Genomic DNA, 16,166 nt, shown 5'->3' on the forward strand with positions numbered 1-16,166 from the left:
TCATTTGTCATTCAATTTAACCCTCTCTTAAAGAATAAGAAGCAGTTGGGTTTCAATTTGGGCTAAGAAAATGCAATTGAGGAAAAGAAAGTTTGCGGACCAAAATAAAAATTCCAAGAAAGTGAATTTTTCTAGTCCATAATGAAATGTGAGACAATACATATTTAAACATGCACGGTGAAATGTCCATACCTCTTAGTTTATTTTGTAATTTTGACTTGTGTTATTGAAAATAAATGATAAAATGTAAAGTTACAAATATATCCCCAACCTATATATGTGACAACAAATCAATCCTAAGAAATTCCATAGTTCGCCTGACATAGTTTCTCCTATGAAACCATATACTGGAGATTGCTAAAATTAATATTTACAAGACAATGCTTAGAGGTAAAATCCTGAATTTTCCTTTAAATATGTGTTAATTTAAGTATGTGAGATATATAAAGGATATAGTAGCTTAAATGTAAACGTTGTAAAAAATATGTAAAAACAAAGGAAATAAATATAAAAGATAGATTGATAAATTTACCCCAAAGAAAAAACAACTTGAAAAATTTTGAGCAACGAACAAAAATGGCAATGTGGAGATACGAAGGCATTAGCGAGTGCAATTTGGTAATAATGGCTAGTTAAACAAACCTTTGATGCATACATGTTACTGGACATAAACCTACCATAAACACCTTCATTTGTTGAGAGCAAGGAAGCTTACATAACATACAACCTAATACAATACTCCTACAACAAACATGGTTAAAAGGATGAGTCTTTAATTTGTGATTTTGCATGATTTTGGGCCATAGAAGACAGAAATAGAAACAATACCAACAGCTAACATTCATAGAACATTATCAATGGAATCATGGATGGTAATTGCACTTTAGAAAACTTATCATCAGTGATTTTAATTTTGTTAATAACTTCATCGGTAATAAAATCATTAATAGAGTTTTAGATGGGAAAAACGAACAAAAATAATCTTTCAGCATCATTCTATTGGTAATGTCATCGGTGATTTATTTCATATTATCGATGAAATTAACTCATCAATGATTTACATACTGGTAGTGGCATTTATTGTAATTTTTTTAACTCTTTGAAACTCTAAGAAAGACTTAATCTTCTATGATTCCATTTGTAATGATCAATGGTAATTCATGTAATTTTTTTTCAACTCTCTGGAATTTTCTGATGGACTTAGTTCGTCGGTGATTCTGTCTGTAATAGGCAGTAACATTTCATGTAAATTGTTTTCAACTTTCTGGAACTTTTCAATGGACTTAGTCCGTCGGTAATCTCGTTAGTAATGTGTTTAATACTTTTAAAAAAAATTAAAATAAAGAGAGAAAAATTTAAAGAAATAAAACTAAAATAAAAACCTAATATTTATTACAAATTTAAAAATCATTGGTTTGAATACAATTCATCTAGAGGACAAAAGCTAAAGGAAAAAGAGACAAATCTTCACTAGGACTAGGTGGGCGAGGAGGTGGACCGCTTATACCACCGATGTTTGACAACAACTCCATATACAATCACCCAAGTTTGGTCGTCTCATCACTAAGTTGTTATGTCTCAACAGTAAGCTAGGTCGTTTGAACTTTCACTTTTTATCATACAATCACCTGGAACTTTGAACAATGGGAGCTCAAACTCGATTGGAAGGAACTAACAGTTAATACATTATGTCTCGTCTGCACATCATTAACCGTAGTGTTTGAGATACTATAAATCTGATTTTTATCTAGTCTACCAGACGATCCATCAACCAACTACAAATCCAAATCAAGGTTTGGATAGGTTGAAAGATCGTCTCCGTATCTTTCCTACAATCTAGTGGTAAGTGTATCCAGAAAAAAAATATTAGTCAGATAATTTTAAAAAATAATAACTTAAGAAAAAATTGTTAAAATCCAACTTACCATGAACTTTTGAGCTTGGTTATCCACGAGTTGTTGCACCCCTTTTTAACGATTATCATTTCACATGTGAGTTTCTACAAAAAGCTTCTTCGGTCTTGGTTCGCGTCTAAGAACTGTAGCCTGCAAAAAGAAGTTGTTGTTAGTTAAACATTTTCATATAAAATAATAATTTTAAAAAATGGATGTAATAAAAAAGAATCTTACCACTCGTTTTCCATGCAAAACGAACAATATGGATCCACTAGTATGCATGGTTATTAAACCATAAATCGCTTTTTTCTGGTTCTTCGTACCGGACTGCGATCGTCGCGTGAAATGTTAAGACACCACATGCTGGATATAAGCTTTCCATACAGCCTTTGAGACATGCAGAGGTCTAAAACCCCTCCACACAATCATATCTCCCTATCATAAAAGACCTCTCTCTTTAGCTTTTTTTTTTTTTTTTTTTTTGCATCTCATACCATAAATCACTTAACCTATATGGTAGAAATAAATTATCGATTAAGATTATGAAAAATAAAATTTTAACATTTGTATAAAAAAATAAAATTTTGAATTCAATTTTACCTAGTTGTACTGTGATTTTTCCAAACCCTTCTAGCAACAGCGTTGTTAGCTCTATTCTAGTAAAAGTTTTCCTTGCACGTCAAATTTGTAAAAGCAATATGTTCATTAAAATTGAAAAAAATTACTAACCAAGTTAAAATAATAATAATAATAATAATAATTATTATTATTATTATTATTATTATTATTATTATTATTATAACATTGAACTTTTCAAATCATGCATCAGTCATAGGTTTCTATTAATTAGGATTTTTGAAAACTTGACTTCACTAAAACAATTACACTTCTATCAACAATTTCATTGCCGATGTTATTGTGCGAGCAACCTCCATATTTGTAAACTTGAAATTCCATTTCTTAATTGAAATTTATTATTAAAAAATTATTCATTGTTATTTATTTTCAATCTTGCAATAAAGGAAAACACACTTACATTGAGTGGTCGGGCATCCATTGAGCAATATACTTCCTAGTACATACATGTCTCTCTAAATGAATACCTCCTCTACAAATTGGCATCACACTCAACGAGCCTGCATCGACAGAGGGTGTATGTGCATCAGGTGCTTGATAATGGTTAGCACCTAACGACTCATAGCCTTCAGAAGCGCAACTAGAAGAACTAGTAGCGCTCATGTTTGTATTACTCATTAATGACTTTCTCTTTGGCATCTAAAAATAAAATCATTAAGAAAATTAATAATATTCCTATTATTTTAAAAAAAATCGATAGCACCTCTCTTATACAAGAGACTACTAAAAATTCATATACCTATAAATATACATCAATAAATAAAGTCACAAACTAATTTATTTTATTTATGACTAAAATATTTTTATAAATTGATTATTTTATAAGATGAAAAGTCTATAGGTACTCATATCGGGAACCATATAAATCTAAGAGATAATTTGGATTTAAATATAAATTTGAGAAAGACATATACAATCATATTGAAAAAGAAACGATTTCCTAAGCTGAGTTCATGAAATTGCATTATTAATTGTTTTGAACAATATATGCATACAGATCTTTTTTCTTGACCATTTACACATTTATAAATTGGCTGCCATGAAATGACCACGATACTTGATTGAAAAAATAAAAGAAAAAAAATAGATATATTTAAGCACATTGAGCTCCTTAAAAGCTAAGGTTCAAAACTTCTTTTTACGTGCTATTCCCAGAAAACCAATCTGAAACATAAAAAAAGTTTTTTTTTTTACCAAATGAAAAGAACAAGGTTACTGGGTTTAAGGAATTGCAGTAAAATTAATTTGCACTAAATTTAAACATTCCAATTCTATATGATTAATTTGCACTAAATTTAAGCATTCCTATTTTATATGATAATAATAAATAAAAATAATCAAATAACAAGAAATAAATCCAACCAACATTCCTATATTATCAAGTTAAGCTCTCATAAAAATGTTAACCCTCATAAACTCAAAAACATAGCAAATAAAACCCAAAAAAAAAAGAATATGAAAGGCCTTACCATGGCTGTTGTTGTTTTGTTTTTGTTTTCTTACTATGTTAATCCAACTTAGTGAGACTTGCACAACTGCTTGCCAAAAAAAAACATTATGAGCATTATAAGGCAAAACAATAAGCTTTGAAAACTCAAAATGATAAAATATTTACCTAGTAAAGCCATAGAGGTGTGGTGGATGAAGGATGAAAAAGTTAAGAGGAAAAGAAAATGAGAGAAAAGAGATTGATAGAGAATGAAGAAGATTTTGACAAAGAGAGAAAAGAGGATGAAGGAAGAAGACGTTGAGTGAAAGATAAGAAGAGAGAGAAGAGATTGCAAAGTGAGTGAAGAAGAAAAGAGAAGAAGAAGCGTTTTCTTATGAAATTAAAGATCTGGTCTTTTAATTAGGGCTTTTAAATGAACAATTAAATATTTATATTTTTTAAACATCTATCAATAATTTTATTGGTAAATAAAACTTGAATTTTTCAATTAAACCTGAATTGTTTTAAAGACCCCTAAATTCTCAAATGAATTTTCAGTCTGTCAGTAATTCTATCTGTAATGATTAGTGGAAAAGGCATATAATTTTTCTCAACTCTCTGAGGGGTTTATTTCTTTGGTAATTTCATCTGTAATGGTCATTGGCAAAGCCATGCAATTTTTTTTAAACTCTTTAAAACTCTTCAATAGGCTTAATCCATTAGTAATTTTGTTTGTAATGGTTAATGGCAAAGTCATGTAATTTCATTTCAACTCTTTGGAACTCTTTAAGAAACTTAGTCTGTCAGTAATTCAGTTAGTATTTACATTCTTAATGTAATTCCATCGGTATAAAACAATTTTTACTTATAAGTGTTCTTGTTTTCTTTATCCATCCAGCCTGCAAATACAGTAAAATCACAATATGATACAAACCCTAGCGGAACTAATAGAATTCGTAAACCCAAGATCTATCTAATACAAGTTTGAGTATGAAGGTGGGCTTATCACAATGGAAGACTTGCTCCAAAGCAACAAGACTATAAATCACTAAATCACAATGCCTATTCTTAGAGACGAGCAAAAGAAGTATAAAATCACTAACAAAGATTGGTCAATTATTTAAAGAGTTAAAGTTCAATCAAGAACCAAGAGAGGCAATATTTTTATTCTGCAAAAAAAAAATTGTTCTTTAAATATTCTTCACAAACATTACTTATACTATAAAGTTAAGTAACCATAGTATCCATAATGGGTCACATATAAACCTGATTTAAATAATACCCAAACCAAACTAAAACTAGCCCAAACTAATTAAAATAAATAAAATAAACAAGTTTGAAACTCAACAAGTGTTGCCACACAAAACAAAGATAGATTATTAGTCCAACTGATTAAAATAAGACAAGTTTGGTCTCTTTTGTAATATACTGGCAGCATCAATGCCCAACTTCAAATAATAGTTCTCTCTTGCCTTAATGAATTAGAAGGCGTTCTATATATTATTAGAAAGGTATGGAAGTCTAATTTTCAGACTAACTAGAATCGCATCAAACTTCAACATGTAACTCTAGTTATTATTAAAACAGTAGCGAAAGGTCGAACTCTCAAATTTGAGTCTTACATTAAAGTCAATTTCATTGTAAATGAACTAGAAAGATTACATTAAAGTCAATTTTATTACACATTGATGTTTTACAATTTAATTGAATTGTCTTCTTCTTCTTCTTCTTCTTCTTCTTCTTCTTCTTCTTCTTCTTTAATTTCATCATCGTCGTGTCCATCGTAATTTTCTTCATTGAATTGATGTTCGTCGATATCATCACCTTCATCAACTTTTGTATGTCCACTGGTTCTCATTACATCATTTAACTCATCAACGTCAACATCAACAAAAATATTCTCAGCAACACAAAAATTTAAATTTTCTTCTAAGTCGTTAGACAGAATAACTCGATATGCATCAATTAATTCATCAATTTGATTGATATTATCTCTTATATTTACTTTATCATTACCTTCCTGAATAACTTGGACACGACCCTTGGGTGTGGTTTTCACTATAGATAATCAATCAACCCTAGAACGATCTTTTCTAAACAAATAAGTGTATGTGTAATAAACTTGTTGGCATTGCTTAGCAAAAACAAAGACATAGTCGACATTGCGAAGTCTAGCCTTTGTATTAATTTCGACCAAACCATGGTGATGGTGTACTTTAATCCATCTATCGGTGGTATCATACCAATAGCATTTGAATAAAAAAAAAACTTTATTAAGCTTGTTATGATATTGTAATTCAATAACCTCTTCAAACTTCCCATAATAATCAACTTCAAACTTATTAGAAGTTAATCTCTTAACACAAATTCCACTATTATAGGTCTTTTTATACTGACCATACTCTTCAGTATGAAAGACATATTCATTAAATAAATACTCGTTATAACACTTGGCCTTTCTTTCACGACCAAAACATAATAAATTCAAATTATCACCAGCATCCCTCTCATTTAATAAACTTGGTACATGATTAGAACCATTAATAGTACAAGAGAAAGGTTTAATGAAATTAATTATTATGAGATATAAGAATTATTTAGCGGTCCTTACATGTGTTTTAAACCACGTTGCAAAAACTTCTTCTTACCAGATTGAAAACCAAACACAATGCTTTTGTGAAATTAGACCATATCATACAATTCTTCAACCAACGGTAACAGCGGTGCAACATCTCTTTCAACTTTACCTACAAAGAAGTCCTCTCTTCTTTTTCTATAATTATGATTGATTGGCAAAACCATCGATAGCAATAAAAAAAAGAAGATATTTTACCACCATTTGTTAAGGTAAAGGCCTTGTTATTTTCCATACAATATAGACATGTTAATTTCCATGCGTGCTCCAGCCAGAAACCATCACATACACCGGAAAATCATTGATAGTCCATAACAAAGCTACCTTCACTTGAAAATTTTATTTCCTCAATACATCATACGTCAAAGTCATAGATGACCACAATGACTTCAACTCATTAATCAAAGATTGAAAACAAATATACATATATATATATATATATATATATATATATATATGGATTATTAGAATCGAGTATGACCATATAGAAGAACATGAACTTTAGCCTCATGCACATCTCTTGTGGCAAGTTGTAAACCGTGAGTATCACCGGCCAACAAGAATATGGTGCAACAAATTACCTGAACAGATTGAATATGTATGTACATGACCCAATATGTATGTTATATAGTTCCATTAAAAACTGAAAATGTATCCTATTAAAATATTTTCAGGCTACACCATCGAAAAGGTGCATTATTACTCAGTTCATCGTATCATGTGAATGATGTCATGTCATATGCTCAGAAATCATCGGAGACATGAATAACCTTTACAATCCAGGAGTGATTGAGAAGTATCTCATTTTTCTTTGTATAACAAGATTTTTTCCCCTGTCAGTTCTAGGTTTATACTGAGCATGCCCATAGGTTCTGCACTTGGTCAAATATGTATTTTTTAGGTAGTACAACATGCAGAGGTTTGGACACATGTTAATTTTCTGGTATCCTAGGCCAAAGGGTTTTATCATGGATTTAGCAGCATGAAAGTTCTCTTTCAGTCTATACCCTTCAAGTAAAATGCTTCTCGCCCATTTGATGATTATATCATAACTGGCCTTATTCAGCTTATAATCTGACTTAATGGTGAACACCGGTGCAACAACCAATGATTTACTATGATTTATGCATCCATCTCATAATGGGTCGTCAGAATCTTTCAAAATATCAAAAAACATGGTTGTGGTTGTATTTGGTTCTTCATTTACGATTGAACATTCACCTACATCACCTTAATTCATTTGCATTGCATCCATAATCATATTCTTATAATAATTACTATTATCATCTACAACTCTATGCATGTTATTAGAACTAGAAGTTGACTTAATAACCCTTTCTAACATAGTCTTATAAGGAACATATAGTTCCTCGTGTGCAAACCAACACAAGTATTTATTCATGAACCTTTTTTGTAAAAAATACATCGTAACAACATCTAGATGAAGAAACTTTTTATTTTTACACCTCTTACATGTACATCTAATACTGCCTCCACTAATATTTTTCGAATTAGATAATGTGTGTTTAATAAAATCCTCAACCCCATTACGATAACCAATCTTGTGCAACCCTTCGAATGAAATTCGACACATCCAAGAACGATCATCTATTACTTATATGAAACCTATATAAAATATTAATGACAACATGTTTTAATTAATAATATGAACTAAACAAATTATCAGTAGCAATTATTAGTTTAACTCAAACTTATTCAATCTATTTTTATAGTACCCTTAAATCATTAACAATTTTCTACAAAAAAATCAAATTCCTCCACATTTATCAAAATTTTCAACTTGACAATAAAATTGATAAAATATTAAACATACCCATTAAATAAGACATTATTTATTTTATTACAAAACACCTAAATCACATAATCAAGCTCAATTTCATCAAATTACAAACAAATATAATTTTTTAAAATCTCAAACAAACTCTACATTCATAAATAATGCATTTATACAACAAATATCCATAGAAAAAAGCTACAAAACAAGTAAACACATACATGCTACATAAAAATGCTAAAAAATTAACATTTTCAAAATGGACTACAACAAAAAATGGGTGGTTTTACTTACTTGGTGTAGCAACTTTTAAAAAACAAATTGAACCATAACAAGGATGCTGACATATTGAGTATTAGGATGACCAGATTTGTGATGATGAAAGCTTGATTTGTGATGATAAAAGTTTGATTTGTAATAAAATATGGGGTTGATGTGTGTTGTTTTCTGCATCATAATAATAATAAAAAAAAAATTGGGAGGAGATAAGGGTTTGGTTGTCATATTATCAACTAATAGATATTAGTAAGAGATATATTTTGCCTTAATTTCATCAATAGTAATGACATGTCCTTTCTCTGTCTTTCTTTTCATTCTTTCATTTTCAATTATATATAATTATCTTAATATTTAATATACACTCTTAGAAACTTTCTGTTAATAAACACCAATGAACATAGCAAAGAAATATTCCGTAGGTAAACATCACCGTAACGTAAACTACAGAAGAGTTTTGTTTTGTTTGACAATTTGCTGATGGTTGAAGAGATACACAAAAGGAGTCCAGGCTAGCAAATAATAAAAGAAGAGAAGTGGGGCATGATGGGGCAGCTGTCTCCGACATCTTTGACGGGAAAGCATCATCATCCATCCAACCCTAACCAGGCAACCCCACTCTCTCTCTCTCTCTCTCTCTCTCTCTAAAACCCTACACAGTGCGTCTGTCATATTATTGGGTATAGTAGGCATCACCGTATTTTTAGTTTTCTTTTTCTTTTTCTTTCTATGAATTGAAGAGGTAGCAAACAGACTATACGATGCTTTCTTTCTCGCACAAGAGCATAGACTAGCAAGCAGTGTACTTTCTTTCTTTCTTTCTCTCGTTTGTAGGCGCAGGGAGAAGCTACAGAGGTGTGGGTGAGTGTGCGAGTGACTGACTCATACACATGCATGTCTCGCAGCTTTACTTCCTTCGCACTTTCTTGCTGGCCCCATTGCCTGCTCTCTTTTTTTTTGAGAAATTGTTGCGCTGCCAATTAATTATAAAATCTTATAAATTATTAAATTTAGTCAGACCATTAATTCTATAAATTATATTTATAATATGAATAAAATATAATAACTAATAAGAAGTCAGTTATAAAATGATTTGAATAAATTTGATGATATGTAAAACTTTTAATTGGTTGCGTTCATAATCTTAGATATAATCGGCTAAATTCGCCAAACAATTTCTAGGCAAAAATGTTTTTTTTGTTGGTACAACATAAATATTATGGTTATAATGTGAATAAAATAATAAATATTTTGTTGGTACACTCATGATCATCGTCTCCCTTCTATCCTTCTCAAGCTCTCTTATATCCATCTGTGTTTTTTCCTTGGGATCCTCTGACAGCGTATTATCATGACTATTATTATTAAACTTGGTTTAGCCTGATGGATTAATTTAGGCCATGTTTGTTTCCTGGAATTTACTTTCCGGAAAACCACTTTCCAAACTTTCCTGTGTTTGTTTGCCATTAGAAAAGTTGGTCAACGGAAAACACTTTCCGGTCAACGGAAAACACTTTCCAGTCAACGGAAACACTTTTCGGTCAACGGAAAACACTTTCCAGTCAAAGAAAAATTTGGTTTAGTTTCTAGGAAAGTGTTTTTCCTTTTGGCTGTGTTTGTTTTCCGGAAAGTGGTTTCCGGGAAACCACTTTCCAAACTTTCCTGTGTTTGTTTGTCATTAGAAAAGTTGGTCAACGGAAAACACTTTCCAGTCAAAGGAAAATTTGGCTTGGTTTTCAGGAAAGTGTTTTCCTGGAAAATTTGGGCGGAAAACACTTTCCGGAAGTTGTGAAAAAATTAGAAATGTCATTATTTGCTGACTATTTCAAATTTGATCCTCAAACTTTTGATTGCTATATATAATTTGTTTTGTATATTTATTTTTCAATTTCATCTCTTAAAATTTAATTTTTATATTAATTTTGGTCCTTATTTTTATAATTGCTATTTGCTTTTTCCTTATCATTTTTTTATTGAAATTTTTTATCTATTAAATTTGGTCCTTATTCTTTTGATTGTTACTTATTTTATTTGAAATAATTTATGAAATGTTAATTATTATTATTTTAATTTATTCACCTTTCATTTTTTTTAATTTTTTAGATTTGATCTCTATTATTTTGATTATTATTTATTTTATTTGAGATAATTTATGAAATTATATTTTTTTTCAATTTCATTCTCATTCAACTTTTTAATTTGTAAGATTTGTTCCTCATTATTTTAATAAACTTGAGAAAAATAAAACATTAATAAGTTATTTTCCAGCTCATTTTCCATGACATAACCAAACACTGGAAAGTGTTTTCCAACTTATTTTTCATTATACTACTAAACATCGGAAAATACTTTCCTGAAATTCACTTTCCCGGAATTCACTTTCCCCGGAATTCACTTTCCAAAAAGAAACTACTTTCCAGCAAACAAACGGGGAGAATCAAGTTAGTTTACGATATTATCTAGATTTATTTTTAAATTAAATTAGATAAGATTTAATTCAATTAAATATGATTAATTTGATAGGCTAATTTGGTCCGATTTAAAATAATAAAATTAAAATAATATTTTTTAAAAATTAATTCAAGTTAATATACATAAAAAGCTTTAAATCAATCTAGACTTTGCTGAGGACAACGTTCCCTTCTTGGAAGATGGGGAGATAAAGGCCATTGGGCTAGTATCCAAAATGGCCCTTTAAATCTTTGGGGTTTTTCTTAAACACTTGTGACCTAGCGTGATACGAGTTTGTCCATCTCGGGGAAGTTTTTAATTCAACACAATAAATTAAAAATATTGGTGAAATAGCATGATTTTAAAAGAAATTAATAAAATAGCATAGTCTATATATATATATATATATATCACAATTGAAAAACAAAATATTTATAACTTCTTGTTATTTAGAATAGCAATATTTTAAAAAATATATATATAAAATAGGCAAGAGAGGAGATAAAAAATAAAAAAAGAAATAGATCTTGGATGCACACCAAAGTTCTGATTAGAACACTACTACCACTATTAGAAATATTTTGACGAGATAAAATTAATAACACCAAGGAAGGTTTCCATTGGTAACCCAAGTGGGCTACACTTGTCTCCAAAAACAAGTGAGTTACCCGCTATCTTTGAGCAACAAGTGTAACACGCTTAAGTTACCATTTGTAACTTTTCTTTGTATCTTTGGATTTATTTTGTCGAGATTTTTTTGACAATATTAGTGATCTCGTAATCAGAGTTTCAGTTGGCTTTCGAGATATATTTCTTTTTTTCTCTTTCTCCTATCTATTTCATAATTTATTTTTAAAAATTACTATTCTTAATAGCAACAAGTTATAAATATCATGTTTTTTAATAGAAACATATATTAACTATATTATTTTATCAATATATATTACATGTATTATTTTGTCAATTCTTTTTCGAACTTATATTATTTACCCAATATTTCTATATATAAAAAAAAAAAGAATCGCTAGTCAACAAAAATAGCCACCTTTGGGGCAGATTCTTCCAGATAGTACCCTTGAGATTCTAACCTTTGTGGCTCCATGAACTTGTGTTAATTATTTCACCTATTGGCCATTGGATCGATATGGTGTGACTTACCCCAACCATTTTGCTGTCCACATTGGTTGGCAATTGGACACTCAAGTCTTCAAAAGCCTCATTAACAATGGGCTGAAGATGCAGTAGTGAGTCTAGCTTTCCCACCCTAACGTAATAAGAGAAACAAGAAAACGCTTGGACTCCTACAACAAAAAAACGGATAAAAGAAGGGGGCAAGAACAGCAGGAGATTCCAGCAAAAACAAAGAAAAAATGCTCTAGAGAGTAGAGACACTTGAATCGACATTATCAGACTAGTTATCAACACAAGATGTTAACGATGGATAGATATCATTAAGTAGTTAACCTAATCTAAAGCATTTAAACACTGGAAATGGTGCTCTAAAGACAGGCACCAAATTAGCAACCAAGTGCTCCTGCTTTCCCAAAAATGAGATGAGATTTGACATCAGGCCTTGCCCTTCCTGTTCTTCTAGAAAACATTGTGCATACCAAAAACCCTCAAAGCAACCGAGATGAGTTTAACTTGTACAACATAAACTGTTCTACTAGCACATGTCTTCATGATAAAGATGAAGTCCAAGACCAAAGCGTGCACAGGCTCTACGAAATGCCATTGCTTCTGCCTTCTGCACAGGATCTCCAAAACCTATCTCAGCCAAAGCAGCAGTTCCGGTCGACTCCCTGTATAGCTGGTGGAATTAAAAAGGAGAGAGTTAACAGGAGATCACTGTTAGCAATTCTCTTCAATTCACGCAACTGAACTCAATGGAAATATAACTATTAGTAGCGTGGGTAAGAGATGGCTTTCAGAAGGAGATAAATTTTATAAATTCTCGAGATGCATATAAAAGTTGGACAAAAGCGGGTCATGGCTGATTAAAGGATCATGTAAAGAAACCCACTTAAGTAGACGTCTAAACATTTTAGTGATTGTTGCAATACCATTTTACCAGATATCAGGAGAGGGGGGGAGGAAAATGCAGTAAAAATATAACAAAGAAATATACATATTTTACAATTTCTTACCTTCCCCATCATGTAAAATTGGTTTTATCTTCAATTGAAACATAATAACAATCAACTTACCAATCAGTGAACATCTTCCTAAGTCTCACTATTCATAATAGTTAAAAACTGCCTAATAAAGCATCTCCTATAGCAGAAACCTTTGTGCTCCATATTTCAGTAAATAACAGCGCGCAAATTAGATATTTATTCCAAAAATTAAGTGAAACGAACCTCACATTTCATAGCAAATCAGCTACAATTTTTCGTGACTACTAACAACTACATCAATGTTCCAAAGTACCAATCTAGCCACCAACAATCTGAAAGGCTGAAACTATTTTCACTTTCACTTTTATTTTATTTGTTTTCCCTATTTTTACTTTTAAAGATTTTTTTTTTTTGTAAGATATGTTAAGCTTCATTCATTAAATTGAAATCTGTAGTCTGCCTCAAACCCTATCTTCAGTTAGCACGCTATTCAATCAACAAGGACAGTTGCTCAAGTTGGAAACACAGCAGATGTATAGCATTCCACGTAAAGAAGGCAAATTACCAAATCTCAACTTTCAGAATTTCTCTAGAAATTCAACTTCAGTTAACAAAAGGTACTATACCTTAACTGGAAAAGTATATCTCAGACATGGAGTTTTAGACCCCAAAATTTCTAATGTTGTTCTTTATTTTTTACTCCTTCACCAAACCGTTAGGTTCTGTTAAGAATAAGCCACTTTTGAAAAACATCAAGCTGAAGAACTAAGAAGATCAATAAGAGAAATCTCCCATGTCATGAGCTGTCCTATTAGCTGTGTTGTCTACTCTTTCATCAGAGAAATGCAGCGTCAATGGAGTTCTTAACACTCAAGACTTTATTTTCTCAAGGACACATTTTGCCTACCTTAGTTGAAAAGGCCCCCCCTTACCTCTCAAGCAAAAAATATGAAATAAGATCACCTCAAGTAAAAAGTATCAACCAGTCTGCTCAGGAATGCACATCTTCTTGCTCTCAATTTTATTAGCCTTATATGCCTTTCACAACTACTCCCTCTGGTTTAGGCATCAGAGTTCGATTAAGACACGACTACAACATGCCAAAAGATTATGACCATATATTAAGCAATCTTTCCAGGGAACCATTAAAGTCAATGTATCATGTCATGATTTCCAACTCCAGAGCCAGAAAGTAGTGATAAGGCAAGTGTGAGGCATCACAACTCAAGAAATCAGTCAGCCTATGCTGGCCATGAGAAAATGGCTATAGAAATTGAGCATACCATACACTAAAAACCACAAACAAAACGTGGGTAAAGCAAGAAAGATACCTCAGCATCAGTCCCATAAAGAGTGACACGGTAAACAACAGATACAGACTTGCTATCAGGTGAATAAGTGATGTTCCGAACCTCACCAGACCATTCTGTATTAGGTAAAGAAAGTAAATGTTAGGCTTGGATATCAAGTTAAAGTATAATCATTAGTAAAAAACTTGTGTGATGTGTGGATTAACTCTTAGCATACCTGGAGCATGTAAATTCATAATCCTGTTAACAAGATGCCTAATAAAAACAATAGAAAACGACAATAAATAACAATAAAATCAGCCAATAGCCTTCTAAATCATTATAATTAGAGATTGTTTCCTCTCTTTTTTTCAAATTGATTTTCAGCTGAAAAAATATAAATTAATATTTTTTATATTTTTTGTAATTTTAATAAACTGATATAAAAAATAAAAAAAAAATCAATTTTCAATTAAAAATATATTAAAATAACATTTTTTTTATCTTTTATAATAACAATTCAAAAAAAAAAAAACAAGACCTCGCCGCAAAACCTACCAAACAGGGCCTTGGATTCTGCTCAAGAAAAGTCAAAATGAGATTGTACGATTAAAACAAAATAACCCATTACCCAAATACTAGACTTTTTTCATCTTTATACATCATAAGCCTAAAAACCCCATTTTTTTTTCAGGAAAAAAAAGTTGAAATCAAAACATATGGGTGCATATACAGGTAAAGAGAGGAAGTGATTACCAAGGGACATATTTGATCGAAAACCCATTATCAACACGCTGACTAACAAGAGTATCAGGGACCTTTTTGTTGAGTTCTTTGAGTATTTCAGAGAGTGGCCTACTTATTCCTGAAGTGGGTACAGAATCGTTTTCAGCGTTGTCATCGATGTCACTAAGCTTCTCTGTTGCTGTGTTTTTGTTTCTGGCACCAAAAGCAGAAGACTTGGTAGAGTAGCTGAGAGAAGATGAGAAAAGGAGTGATTGTTTCAAAGGAGAGCTGGATAGTGGGTTTAGCGTAAGGAATTTCCTCGTAGACATTGCTGCCATTTTTTAGCGAGAGAGGGAGACAGAGAGAGGAAGGACAAAGAACTGTAGAACCAAACCCTCTTTTGTATGTGGTTTTGTTGGATTCGAGACAGTGCTCTGCTTTTTCTCAGGGGAGTCCTTTGTATTGTATGCCTGTATTGTATGGGCTTCTTATGGGTTTTGAAATTGATTGATTTTTGGAAAACTACATCGTTTTCTTAGTTTTTCTCCCACTCTTCAAGCATTTCTCATTTTGTGTTATGTCTATTCATTTGTTTTTAAATTAATAGATTTTTATCATAGTTTACTCATTAAATTGCATTTGATTAATGTTTGACGATTAAAAACAAATATAAAAGAAAAAAAATATCTGATTATAAAAACAAAGATAAAAATATAAAATCAATATATCTCTATTATAATTTTAAAATAATTTTTTTATTTCAATATCTATATGAGGTCTCTGAATGAAGATCCTAAAATGTCGCTGCATCTCACCAGTCTAACCTTATATATCAAGCGACATTCTTCAAAACGCTTCTTCAGGGACCATCAAATCATTCTCTCCGGCATAAACCACAATTTGAGCATTTGAAAGCA

General features: G+C 31.0%; 1 protein-coding gene across 2 annotated transcripts; it reads right to left on the bottom strand.

Moving 5' to 3' along the window:
• Positions 1-12,479: 12,479 nt before the first annotated feature.
• On the bottom strand, positions 12,480-15,808 carry LOC18108409 (DNA repair RAD52-like protein 1, mitochondrial). 2 transcript variants are annotated; one of them, XM_006371318.3, is made up of 4 exons: positions 15,280-15,800; positions 14,762-14,799; positions 14,566-14,660; positions 12,480-12,927 (listed from the first exon to the last, which is right to left on the bottom strand). In XM_006371318.3, exons 1-4 carry the CDS (start codon positions 15,585-15,587, stop codon positions 12,784-12,786), a joined length of 585 nt encoding a protein of 194 aa, XP_006371380.3. In that variant the 5' UTR covers positions 15,588-15,800; the 3' UTR covers positions 12,480-12,783. The 2 variants fall into 2 exon arrangements, with proteins under 2 accessions (XP_006371380.3, XP_024446919.2); XM_024591151.2 differs by lacking the exon at positions 12,480-12,927 and adding an exon at positions 12,940-14,324 and having other exon boundaries at positions 15,280-15,808.
• Positions 15,809-16,166: the final 358 nt, after the last annotated feature.

The sequence above is a fragment of the Populus trichocarpa genome, chromosome 19 (assembly GCF_000002775.5).
Source record: "Populus trichocarpa isolate Nisqually-1 chromosome 19, P.trichocarpa_v4.1, whole genome shotgun sequence".
NCBI lineage: Eukaryota > Viridiplantae > Streptophyta > Magnoliopsida > Malpighiales > Salicaceae > Populus > Populus trichocarpa.

Excerpts from the sequence above, each read along its gene's own strand:
- LOC18108409 (XM_006371318.3), bottom strand. The coding sequence starts at position 15,587 with ATGGCAGCAATGTCTACGAGGAAATTCCTTACGCTAAACCCACTATCC. Across the intron at positions 14,800-15,279 it reads TCGATCAAATATGTCCCTTG|GCATCTTGTTAACAGGATTA; the intron begins GTAATCACTTCC and ends TGTTTTTATTAG. Across the intron at positions 14,661-14,761 it reads TATGAATTTACATGCTCCAG|AATGGTCTGGTGAGGTTCGG; the intron begins GTATGCTAAGAG and ends TACCTAATACAG.